Source organism: Artemia franciscana, unplaced genomic scaffold, assembly GCF_032884065.1.
Source record: "Artemia franciscana unplaced genomic scaffold, ASM3288406v1 Scaffold_3648, whole genome shotgun sequence".
NCBI classification, from domain to species: Eukaryota; Metazoa; Arthropoda; class Branchiopoda; order Anostraca; family Artemiidae; genus Artemia; species Artemia franciscana.
The window spans coordinates 27,320-41,304 of NW_027064244.1; the positions used below are offsets into that span (position 1 = coordinate 27,320).

The 13,985-nt window shown below is 32.5% G+C and overlaps 1 protein-coding gene across 1 annotated transcript; it reads right to left on the minus strand.

The window, feature by feature from the left end:
• Positions 1 to 12,187: 12,187 nt before the first annotated feature.
• On the minus strand, positions 12,188 to 13,744 carry LOC136043189 (uncharacterized). Its single transcript, XM_065728123.1, has one exon. It carries the CDS (start codon positions 13,742 to 13,744, stop codon positions 12,188 to 12,190), a length of 1,557 nt encoding a protein of 518 aa, XP_065584195.1.
• Between the last annotated feature and the right edge of the window lie 241 nt (positions 13,745 to 13,985).

The window sequence follows — 13,985 nt, forward strand, 5'->3', positions numbered from 1 at the left end:
ACATTCTTTACCATGCGCAATCATAAAATAGTCTAATATCTTCATTTTTTCCACAGACATAGCTATTACCCTCGAAAACTAAAACTTTTGAAATAGGAAAAGAGCCTTAAATCACATTCTTTACCATGCACAATCATAAAATAGTCTAATATCTTCATTTTTTCCACGGACATAGCTATTACCCTCGAAAACTAAGACTTTTTAAATAGGAAAAGAGCCTTTAATCACATTCTTTACCATGTGCAATCATAAAATAGTCTAATATCTTCATTTTTTCCACAGACATAGCTATTACCCTCGAAAACTAAAACTTTTGAAATAGGAAAAGAGCCTTTAATCACATTCTTTACCATGTGCAATCATAAAATAGTCTAATATCTTCATTTTTCCACGGACGTAGTTATTACCCCCGAAAACTAAAACTTTTGAAATAGGAAAAGAGCCTTTAATCATATTCTTTACCATGCGCAATCATAAAATAGTCTAATATCTTCATTTTTTCCACGGACGTAGCTATTACCCCCGAAAAATAAAAGTTTTGAAATAGGAAAAGAGCGTTTAATCACATTCTTTACCATGCGCAATCATAAAATAGTCTAATATCTTCATTTTTTCCACAGATATAGCTATTACCCTCGAAAACTAAAACTTTTGAAATGGGAAAAGAGCCTTTAATCACATTTTTTACCATGTGCAATCATAAAATAGTCGAATATATTCATTTTTTCCACAGACATAGCTATTATTCTCAAAAACTAAAACTTTTGAAATGGGAAAAGAGCCTTTAATCACATTCTTTACCATGTGCAATCATAAAATAGTCTAATATCTTCATTTTTTCCACGGACATAGCTATTACCCCCGAAAACTAAAACTTTTGAAATAGGAAAAGAGCGTTTAATCACATTCTTTACCATGCGCAATAATAAAATAGTCTAATATCTTCATTTTTTCCACAGACGTAGCTATTAACCTCGAAAACTAAAACTTTGGAAATAGGAAAAGAGCCTTTAATCACATTCTTTACCATGTGCAATCATAAAATAATCTGATATCTTCATTTTTTCCACAGACGTAGCTATTACCCCCGAAAAATAAAACTTTTGAAATAGGAAAAGAGCGTTTAATCACATTCTTTACCATGCGCAATCATAAAATAGTCCAATATCTTCATTTTTTCCACAGACATAGCTATTACCCCCGAAAACAAAAACTTTTGAAATAGGAAAAGAGCCTTTAATCACATTCTTTACCATGTGCAATCATAAAATAGTCTAATATCTTCATTTTTTCCACAGATATAGCTGTTACCCTCGAAAACTAAAACTTTTGAAATAGGAAAAGAGCCTTTAATCACATTCTTTACCATGTGCAATCATAAAATAGTCTAATATCTTCATTTTTTCCACAGACGTAGCTATTACCCCCGAAAACTAAAACTTTTGAAATAGGAAAAGAGCCTTTAATCACATTCTTTACCATGCGCAGTCATAAAATAGTCTAATATCTGCATTTTTTCCACAGACATAGCTATTACCCTTGAAATTAAGACTTTTGAAATAGGAAAAGAGCCTTTAATCACATTCTTTACCATGCGCAATCATAAAATAGTCTACTATCTTCGTGTTTTCCACAGACATAGCTATTACACTCAAAAACTAAGACTTTTGAAATAGGAAAAGAGCCTTTAATCACATTCTTTACCATGTGCAATCATAAAATAGTCTAATATCTTCATTTTTTCCACAGACGTAGATAATACCCCTGAAAACTAAAACTTTTGAAATAGGAAAAGAGCGTTTAATCACATTCTTTACCATGCGCAATCATAAAAAAGTCTAATATCTTCATTTTTTTTCCACTGACATAGCTATTACCCTCGAAAACTAAAACTTTTGAAATAGGAAAAGAGCCTTTAATCACATTCTTTACCGTGCGCAATCATAAAATAGTCTATTATATTCATTTTTTCCCCAGACATAGCTATTACCCCCGAAAACTAAAACTTTTGAAAAAGGAAAAGAGCCTTTAATCACATTCTTTACCATGCGCAATCATAAAATAGTCTAATATTTTCATTTTTTCCACGGACGTAGCTATTACCCCCAAAAACTAAAACTTTTGAAATAGGAAAAGAGCGTTTAATCGCATTCTTTACCATGCGCAATAATAAAATAGTCCAATATCTTCATTTTTTCCACAGACGTAGCTATTACCCTCGAAAACTAAAACTTTTGAAATAGGAAAAGAGCCTTTAATCACATTCTTTACCATGTGCAATCATAAAATAGTCTAATATCTTCATTTTTTCCACTGACGTAGCTATTACCCCCGAAAAATAAAACTTTTTAAATAGGAAAAGAGCGTTTAATCACATTCTTTACCATGCGCAATCATAAAATAGTCTTATATCTTCATTTTTTCCACAGACATAGCTATTACCCCCGAAAACTAAAACTTTTGAAATAGGAAAAGAGCCTTTAATCACATTCTTTACCATGTGCAATCATAAAATAGTCTAATATCTTAATTTTTTCCATAAACATAGCTATTACCCTCGAAAACTAAAACTTTTGAAATGGGAAAAGAGCCTTTAATCACATTCTTTACCATGTGCAATCATAAAATAGTCTAATATCTTCATTTTTTCCACAGACATAGCTATTACCCCCGAAAACTAAAACTTTTGAAATAGGAAAAGAGCCTTTAATCAAACTCTTTACCATGCGCAATCATAAAATAGTCTAATATCTTCATTTTTGTCCACTGACATAGCTATTACCCTCGAAAACTAAAGCTTTTGAAATAGGAAAAGAGCCTTTAATCACATTCTTTACCATGTGCAATCATAAAATAGTCTAATATCTTCATTTTTTCCACAGACAAAGCTATTACCCTCGAAAACTAAGACTTTTGAAATAGGAAAAGAGCCTTTAATCACATTCTTTACCATGTGCAATCATAAAATAGTCTAATATCATCATTTTTCCACGGACGTAGTTATTACCCCCGATAACTAAAACTTTTCAAACAGGAAAAGAGCCTTAAATCACATTCTTTACCATGCGCAATCATAAAATAGTCTAATATCTTCATTTTTTCCACAGATATAGCTATTACCCTCGAAAACTAAAACTTTTGAAATAGGAAAAGAGCCTTTAATCACATTCTTTACCATGTGCAATCATAAAATAGTCGAATATATTAATTTTTTCCACAGACATAGCTATTATTCTCGAAAACTAAAACTTTTGAAATGGGAAAAGAGCCTTTAATCACATTCTTTACCATGTGCAATCATAAAATAGTCTAATATCTTCATTTTTTCCACGGACATAGCTATTACCCCCGGAAACTAAAACTTTTGAAATAGGAAATCAGCGTTTAATCACATTCTTTACCATGCGCAATAATAAAATAGTCTAATATCTTCATTTTTTCCACAGATATAGCTATTACCCTCGAAAATTAAAACTTTTGAAATAGGAAAAGAGCCTTTAATCACATTCTTTACCATGTGCAATCATAAAATAGTCTAATATCTTCATTTTTTCCACAGACGTAGCTATTACCCCCGAAAAATAAAACTTTTGAAATAGGAAAAGAGCGTTTAATCACATTCTTTACCATGCGCAATCATAAAATAGTCTAATATCTTCATTTTTTCCACAGACATAGCTATTACCCCCGAAAACTAAAACTTTTGAAATAGGAAAAGAGCCTTTAATCACATTCTTTACCATGTGCAATCATAAAATAGTCTAATATCTTCATTTTTTCCCCAGACATAGCTATTACCCCCGAAAACTAAAACTTTTGAAATAGGAAAAGAGCCTTTAATCACATTCTTTACCATGTGCAATCATAAAATAGTCTAATATCTTCATTTTTTCCACGGACGTAGCTATTACCCCCCGAAAACTAAAACTTTTGAAATAGGAAAAGAGCATTTAATCACATTCTTTACCATGCGCAACAATAAAATAGTCTAAAATCTTCATTTTTTCCACAGACGTAGCTATTACCCTCGAAAACTAAAAGTTTTGAAATAGGAAAAGAGCCTTTAATCACATTCTTTACCGTGTGCAAACATAAAATAGTCTAATATCTTCATTTTTCCACGGACGTAGCTATTACCCCCGAAAACTAAAACTTTTGAAATAGGAAAAGAGCCTTTAATCACATTCTTTACCATGTGCAATCATAAAATAGTCTAATATCTTCATTTTTTCCACAGACGTAGCTATTACCCCCGAAATAAAACTTTTTAAATAGGAAAAGAGCGTTTAATCACATTCTTTACCATGCGAAATTATAAAATAGTCTAATATCTTCATTTTTTCCACAGACATAGCTATTACCCCCGAAAACTAAAACTTTTGAAATAGAAAAAAAGAGCCTTTAATCACATTCTTTACCATGTGCAATCATAAAATAGTCTAATATCTTCATTTTTTCCACAAACATAGCTGTTACCCTCGAAAACTAAAACTTTTGAAATAGGAAAAGAGCCTTTAATCACATTCTTTACCATGCGCAATCATAAAATAGTCTAATATCTTCTTTTTTTCCACAGGCGTAGCTATTACCTCCGAAAACTAAAACTTTTGAAATAGGAAAAGAGCGTTTAATCACATTCTTTACCATGCGCAATCATAAAATAGTCTAATATCTTCATTTTTTCCACAGACATAGCTATTACCCTCGAAAACTAAAACTTTTGAAATAGGAAAAGAGCCTTTAATCACATTCTTTACCATGTGCAATCCTAAAATAGTCTAATATCTTCATTTTTCCACGGACGTAGTTATTACCCCCGAAAACTAAAACTTTTGAAATAGGAAAAGAGCCTTAAATCACATTCTTTACCATGTGCAATCATAAAATAGTCTAATATCTTCATTTTTCCACGGACTTAGTTATTACCCCCGAAAACTAAAACTTTTGAAATAGGAAAAGAGCCTTAAATCACATTCTTTACCATGCGCAATCATAAAATAGTCTAATATCTTCTTTTTTTCCACAGGCGTAGCTATTACCTCCGAAAACTAAAACTTTTGAAATAGGAAAAGAGCGTTTATTCACATTCTTTACCATGCGCAATCATAAAATAGTCTAATATCTTCATTTTTTCCACAGACATAGCTATTACCCTCGAAAACTAAAACTTTTGAAATAGGAAAAGAGCCTTAAATCACATTCTTTACCATGCACAATCATAAAATAGTCTAATATCTTCATTTTTTCCACGGACGTAGCTATTACCCTCGAAAACTAAGACTTTTTAAATAGGAAAAGAGCCTTTAATCACATTCTTTACCATGTGCAATCATAAAATAGTCTAATATCTTCATTTTTTCCACAGACATAGCTATTACCCTCGAAAACTAAAACTTTTGAAATAGGAAAAGAGCCTTTAATCACATTCTTTACCATGTGCAATCATAAAATAGTCTAATATCTTCATTTTTCCACGGACGTAGTTATTACCCCCGAAAACTAAAACTTTTGAAATAGGAAAAGAGCCTTTAATCACATTCTTTACCATGCGCAATCATAAAATAGTCTAATATCTTCATTTTTTCCACGGACGTAGCTATTACCCCCGAAAAATAAAAGTTTTGAAATAGGAAAAGAGCGTTTAATCACATTCTTTACCATGCGCAATCATAAAATAGTCTAATATCTTCATTTTTTCCACAGATATAGCTATTACCCTCGAAAACTAAAACTTTTGAAATGGGAAAAGAGCCTTTAATCACATTCTTTACCATGTGCAATCATAAAATAGTCGAATATATTCATTTTTTCCACAGACATAGCTATTATTCTCAAAAACTAAAACTTTTGAAATGGGAAAAGAGCCTTTAATCACATTCTTTACCATGTGCAATCATAAAATAGTCTAATATCTTCATTTTTTCCACGGACATAGCTATTACCCCCGAAAACTAAAACTTTTGAAATAGGAAAAGAGCGTTTAATCACATTTCTTTACCATGCGCAATAATAAAATAGTCTAATATCTTCATTTTTTCCACAGACGTAGCTATTAACCTCGAAAACTAAAACTTTGGAAATAGGAAAAGAGCCTTTAATCACATTCTTTACCATGTGCAATCATAAAATAGTCTGATATCTTCATTTTTTCCACAGACGTAGCTATTACCCCCGAAAAATAAAACTTTTGAAATAGGAAAAGAGCGTTTAATCACATTCTTTACCATGCGCAATCATAAAATAGTCCAATATCTTCATTTTTTCCACAGACATAGCTATTACCCCCGAAAACAAAAACTTTTGAAATAGGAAAAGAGCCTTTAATCACATTCTTTACCATGTGCAATCATAAAATAGTCTAATATCTTCATTTTTTCCACAGATATAGCTGTTACCCTCGAAAACTAAAACTTTTGAAATAGGAAAAGAGCCTTTAATCACATTCTTTACCATGTGCAATCATAAAATAGTCTAATATCTTCATTTTTTCCACAGACGTAGCTATTACGCCCGAAAACTAAAACTTTTGAAATAGGAAAAGAGCCTTTAATCACATTCTTTACCATGCGCAATCATAAAATAGTCTAATATCTGCATTTTTTCCACAGACATAGCTATTACCCTTGAAAATTAAGACTTTTGAAATAGGAAAAGAGCCTTTAATCACATTCTTTACCATGCGCAATCATAAAATAGTCTAATATCTTCGTGTTTTCCACAGACATAGCTATTACACTCAAAAACTAAGACTTTTGAAATAGGAAAAGAGCCTTTAATCACATTCTTTACCATGTGCAATCATAAAATAGTCTAATATCTTCATTTTTTCCACAGACGTAGATAATACCCCTGAAAACTAAAACTTTTGAAATAGGAAAAGAGCGTTTAATCACATTCTTTACCATGCGCAATCATAAAAAAGTCTAATATCTTCATTTTTTTTCCACTGACATAGCTATTACCCTCGAAAACTAAAACTTTTGAAATAGGAAAAGAGCCTTTAATCACATTCTTTACCGTGCGCAATCATAAAATAGTCTATTATATTCATTTTTTCCCCAGACATAGCTATTACCCCCGAAAACTAAAACTTTTGAAATAGGAAAAGAGCCTTTAATCACATTCTTTACCATGCGCAATCATAAAATAGTCTAATATTTTCATTTTTTTCCACGGACGTAGCTATTACCCCCCAAAAACTAAAACTTTTGAAATAGGAAAAGATCGTTTAATCGCATTCTTTACCATGCGCAATAATAAAATAGTCCAATATCTTCATTTTTTCCACAGACGTAGCTATTACCCTCGAAAACTAAAACTTTTGAAATAGGAAAAGAGCCTTTAATCACATTCTTTACCATGTGCAATCATAAAATAGTCTAATATCTTCATTTTTTCCACTGACGTAGCTATTACCCCCGAAAAATAAAACTTTTTAAATAGGAAAAGAGCGTTTAATCACATTCTTTACCATGCGCAATCATAAAACAGTCTTATATCTTCATTTTTTCCACAGACATAGCTATTACCCCCCGAAAACTAAAACTTTTGAAATAGGAAAAGAGCCTTTAATCACATTCTTTACCATGTGCAATCATAAAATAGTCTAATATCTTCATTTTTTCCATAAACATAGCTATTACCCTCGAAAACTAAAACTTTTGAAATGGGAAAAGAGCCTTTAATCACATTCTTTACCATGTGCAATCATAAATAGTCTAATATCTTCATTTTTTCCACAGACATAGCTATTACCCCCGAAAACTAAAACTTTTGAAATAGGAAAAGAGCCTTTAATCAAACTCTTTACCATGCGCAATCATAAAATAGTCTAATATCTTCATTTTTGTCCACTGACATAGCTATTACCCTCGAAAACTAAAGCTTTTGAAATAGGAAAAGAGCCTTTAATCACATTCTTTACCATGTGCAATCATAAAATAGTCTAATATCTTCATTTTTTCCACAGACAAAGCTATTACCGTCGAAAACTAAGACTTTTGAAATAGGAAAAGAGCCTTTAATCACATTCTTTACCATGTGCAATCATAAAATAGTCTAATATCTTCATTTTTTCCACAGACGTAGCTAATACCCCCGAAAACTAAAACTTTTGAAATAGGAAAAGAGCCTTTAATCACATTCTTTACCATGTGCAATCATAAAATAGTCTAATATCTTTATTTTTTCCCCAGACATAGCTATTACCCCCGAAAACTAAAACTTTTGAAATAGGAAAAGAGCCTTTAATCACATTCTTTACCATGTGCAATCATAAAATAGTCTAATATCTTCATTTTTTCCACGGACGTAGCTATTACCCCCGAAAACTAAATCTTTTGAAATAGGAAAAGAGCATTTAATCACATTCTTTACCATGCGCAATAATAAAATAGTCTAAAATCTTCATTTTTTCCACAGACGTAGCTATTACCCTCGAAAATTAAAAGTTTTGAAATAGGAAAAGAGCCTTTAATCACATTCTTTACCGTGTGCAAACATAAAATAGTCTAATATCTTCATTTTTCCACGGACGTAGCTATTACCCCCGAAAACTAAAACTTTTGAAATAGGAAAAGAGCCTTTAATCACATTCTTTACCATGTGCAATCATAAAATAGTCTAATATCTTCATTTTTTCCACAGACGTAGCTATTACCCCCCGAAAAATAAAACTTTTTAAATAGGGAAAGAGTGTTTAATCACATTCTTTACCATGCGCAATCATAAAATAGTCTAATATCTTCATTTTTTCCACAGACATAGCTATTACCCCCGAAAACTAAAACTTTTGAAATAGGAAAGAGCCTTTAATCACATTCTTTACCATGTGCAATCATAAAATAGTCTAATATCTTCATTTTTTCCATAAACATAGCTGTTACCCTCGAGAACTAAAACTTTTGAAATAGGAAAAGAGCGTTTAATCACATTCTTTACCATGTGCAATCATAAAATAGTCTAATATCTTCATTTTTTCCACAGACATAGCTATTACCCCCCGAAAACTAAAACTTTTGAAATAGGAAAAGAGCCTTTAATCACATTCTTTACCATGTGCAATCGTAAAATAGTCTAATATCTTCATTTTTTCCACAGACGTAGCTATTACCCACGAAAACTAAAACTTTTTAAATAGGAAAAGAGCCTTTAATCACACTCTTTACCATGCACAATCATAAAATAGTCTAATATCTTCATTTTTTCCACAGACATAGCTATTACCCTCGAAAACTAAGACTTTTGAAATAGGAAAAGAGCCTTTAATCACATTCTTTACCATGCGCAATCATAAAATAGTCTAATATCTTCATTTTTTCCACAGACATAGCTATTATCCCCGAAAACTAAAACTTTTGAAATAGGAAAAGAGCCCTTAATCACATTCTTTACCATGCGCAATCATAAAATAGTCTAATATCTTCATTTTTTCCAAAGACGTAGCTATTACCTCCGAAAACTAAAACTTTTGAAATAGGAAAAGAGCGTTTAATCACATTCTTTACCATGCGCAATCATAAAATAGTCTAATATCTTCATTTTTTCCACAGACATAGCTATTACCCTCGAAAACTAAGACTTTTTAAATAGGAAAAGAGCCCTTAATCACATTCTTTACCATGTGCAATCATAAAATAGTCTAATATCTTCATTATTTCCACAGACATAGCTATTACCCTCGAAAACTAAAACTTTTGAAATAGGAAAAGAGCCTTTAATCACATTCTTTACCATGTGCAATCATAAAATAGTCTAATATCTTCATTTTTCCACGGACGTAGTTATTACCCCCGAAAACTAAAACTTTTGAAATAGGAAAAGAGGCTTAAATCACATTCTTTACCATGCGCAATCATAAAATAGTCTAATATCTTCATTTTTTCCACGGACGTAGCTATTACCCCCGAAAAATAAAACTTTTGAAATAGGAAAAGAGCGTTTAATCACATTCTTTACCATGCGCAATCATAGAATAGTCTAATATCTTCATTTTTTCCACAGATATAGCTATTACCCTCGAAAACTAAAACTTTTGAAATAGGAAAAGAGCCTTTAATCACAATCTTTACCATGTGCAATCATAAAAGAGTCGAATATATTCATTTTTTCCACAGACATAGCTATAATTCTCGAAAACTAAAACTTTTGAAATGGGAAAAGAGCCTTTAATCACATTCTTTACCATGTGCAATCATAAAATAGTCTAATTTCTTCATTTTTTCCACGGACATAGCTATTACCTCCGAAGACTAAAACTTTTGAAATAGGAAATGAGCGTTTAATCACATTCTTTAACATGCGCAATAATAAAATAGTCTAATATCTTCATTTTTTCCACAGACGTAGCTATTAACCTCGAAAACTAAAACTTTGGAAATAGGAAAAGAGCCTTTAATCACATTCTTTACCATGTGCAATCATAAAATAGTCTGATATCTTCATTTTTTCCACAGACGTAGCTATTACCCCGAAAAATAAAACGTTTGAAATAGGAAAAGAGCGTTTAATCACATTCTTTACCATGCGCAATCATAAAATAGTCTAATATCTTCATTTTTTCCACAGACATAGCTATTACCCCCGAAAACAAAAACTTTTGAAATAGGAAAAGAGCCTTTAATCACATTCTTTACCATGTGCAATCATAAAATAGTCTAATATCTTCATTTTTTCCACAGACGTAGCTATTACCCCCGAAAACTAAAACTTTTGAAATAGGAAAAGAGCCTGTAATCACATTCTTTACTATGCGCAATCATAAAATAGTCTAATATCTTCGTTTTTTCCACAGACATAGCTATTACCCTCGAAAACTAAGACTTTTGAAATAGGAAAAGAGCCTTTAATCACATTCTTTACCATGCGCAATCATAAAATAGTCTAATATCTTCATTTTTTTCCACTGACATAGCTATTACCCTCGAAAACTAAAACTTTTGAAATAGGAAAAGAGCCTTTAATCACATTCTTTACCATGCGCAATCATAAAATAGTCTAATATCTTCATTTTTTCCCCAGACATAGCTATTAGCCCCGAAAACTAAAACTTTTGAAATAGGAAAAGAGCCTTTAATCACATTCTTTACCATGTGCAATCATAAAATAGTCTAATATTTTCATTTTTTCCACGGACGTAGCTTTTACCCCCAAAAACTAAAACTTTTGAAATAGGAAAAGAGCGTTTAATCACATTCTTTACCATGCGCAATAATAAAATTGTCTAATATCTTCATTTTTTCCACAGACGTAGCTATTACCCTCGAAAACTAAAACTTTTGAAATAGGAAAAGAGCCTTTAATCACATTCTTTACCATGTGCAATCATAAAATAGTCTAATATCTTCATTTTTCCACGAACGTAGCTATTACCCCCGAAAACTAAAACTTTTGAAATAGGAAAAGAGCCTTTAATCACATTCTTTACCATGTGCAATCATAAAATAGTCTAATATCTTCATTTTTTCCACAGACGTAGCTATTACCCCCGAAAAATAAAACTTTTTAAATAGGAAAAGAGCGTTTAATGACATTCATTACCATGCGCAATCATAAAATAGTCTAATATCTTCATTTTTTCCACAGACATAGCTATTACCCCCGAAAACTAAAACTTTTGAAATAGGAAAAGAGCCTTTAATCACATTCTTTACCATGTGCAATCATAAAACAGTCTAATATCTTCATTTTTCCCATAAACATAGCTGTTACCCTCGAAAACTAAAACTTTCGAAATAGGAAAAGAGCCTTTAATTTATAAATTAAACGAAAACTTACCAAGTTTGAAGTTTGATTGTAATTCTACTCCAAAGAAGGAGCGCCAGCGTAGCTGAGAGTTCAACTGAGATAGACGGGTGCAATCGCCTCAATTGACCAAACCAAACCAGTGTTTTAAAGTCGTTGTAGTATGCGGTGGTTAAGCTCATGATGAAACGCTGAGAGTTCAACGGGAAGGGAAATTGGGAGGGCAGTTGAACTCTCAGCTACGCTGGCGCTCCTTCTTTGGAGTAGAATTACAATCAAACTTCAAACTTGGTAAGTTTTCGTTTAATTTATAAATTCTACTCCAATAGGAGCGCCTTAGCTTCGCCTCGAGTTAAACTGAGATTTTAAAGTTCAGCATGAGCTAAACCAACACTAATGACCAATAATAGCCCTATTCAATAAAAAGAGGCCGCTGTACAAAATTTCATTTACAGTAAAATAATTCAAATATAACAGAATGCGATGAGTGACTTCGAAAAACAGATAACTGTTTTTCACTTTCAATTGGTTTATTATAAAACCTTGCAAACGTTTTAGCATTTGTCCAGCCTACATATCTTATGATTTGGTCAACATCAACTCCTCTTGCTTTAAGGTGGGACGTTGAGGCAGACCGTGTGCTATGAGCACCGTAAACACTGGTATCTATACCTGCAAGAAATAATACTTCTTTTATCCATCTAGAAATAGATGACTTGGACGCAGCGGTATAAGGCTTACGATATGTAAGAAAAAGTGCGTCGTCTCTATTCAGGTATGACGTCATTCTAATATACCTAGCTAAGTGCGTCACCGGACAAAGGGACGACTCTTGAAAAGGTCGAAATTTAACTACTGATTTGTGGTTTCCCGGTTTCGTTGTTTTTAATAGCACATTAATTTGAAAATCAAAACTTCCATCGTCATTATTTATCATATTATTAAGTGACAAACTGGCCAACAACTGAACTCTTTCACAAGCCGATAGAATCAATAAAACCGCTAATTTTTGTGTTAGTGACTTTAATTTAAGGTTTTCGATATCCCAAACTGGTAATCTAAATAGATCGAATACACATTTTACATCCCAAATACTAGAAATCTTGGGTAGGCTAGGCCTGCTATTAAAGACACCTCTCATGAATTTCTTAGTGATGTGATTACTGCCTAACTGAAGGCTTGGTAAAATTGCGGATAAAGCACTCTTCGCAGTATTAATAGCACTGTATCCAACACCTGAGTAAAACAGTTCCGTAAGAAAGGTCAAAGTCTCCGGTACAGTTGCCTCCAAGGCCTGGATTGTGTTTCTTCCACAAAAGTCGATCCATTTTTCAATGTAAACCCTGTACTGACGCTTAGTTGAATCCCGCCATCCATCCATGATAATATCGACTGTGGAAGGAGAATATCCTTGGTGGTGAAGCCCTTGCCGGAGACGACAGAAGCCGCTAGGCGTAACGTTTTGGACAATGGATGGTGTAAGGTCGGTTTCTGTGGAAGAGAAAGTAAAAGTATCATTTGGTAAAAGTATAGGACTTCCTATTAAGAGCTTTAATAGTAAGGGATACCAAACTTGTGTGGTCCAGTTTGGGAAAATCAAAATACCAGTTGCCTGATCTGTCTCTACCTTCTGAAGGGTCCTCAGAAGTAAGCTAAATGGGGGAAAAGCATAAAAGAAATGAGTCTCCCAACTCATTGCAAATGCATCTACGAAAAAACATTCTGGATCTGGTTTCCAAGAAACAAATGGTTTAATCTGAAAATTTAATCTGGTTGCAAACAGATCAATATCTATCGACTGACATACCAACGAATTCAAAATAACGAATATTCTAGAATTCAATTTCCATTCTTTTTCATTATCAAATTTTCGAGATGCTTTATCCGCGATATTAGCAACTCCTGGCACATGCTCTGCAGATATCCACCCTTTATCCTGCAATACTAACTGCCAGATCCTATTTGCGAAATAGTTATACAATTGAGATTTTGTTCCTCCCATTTTATTTATATAAGCTACTGTGGTTATACTATCTGAACGCAGCCTGACATGAATGCCCTTAATATCCTGAGCAAAACACTTTAATCCCAGATAAACGGCCTTCGTTTCTAAAACATTGATGTCAAATCCCTTCTCTTCTGAGGACTATTCGCCTGTGGCTGTTTTCATGGAATATTCATCCACGAGTGCCCAGCCTAATTTGGATGCATCACTACACAAATATTTGTCAATTGACCTAGGT

Excerpts from the sequence above, each read along its gene's own strand:
- LOC136043189 (XM_065728123.1), bottom strand. The coding sequence starts at position 13,744 with ATGGGAGGAACAAAATCTCAATTGTATAACTATTTCGCAAATAGGATC.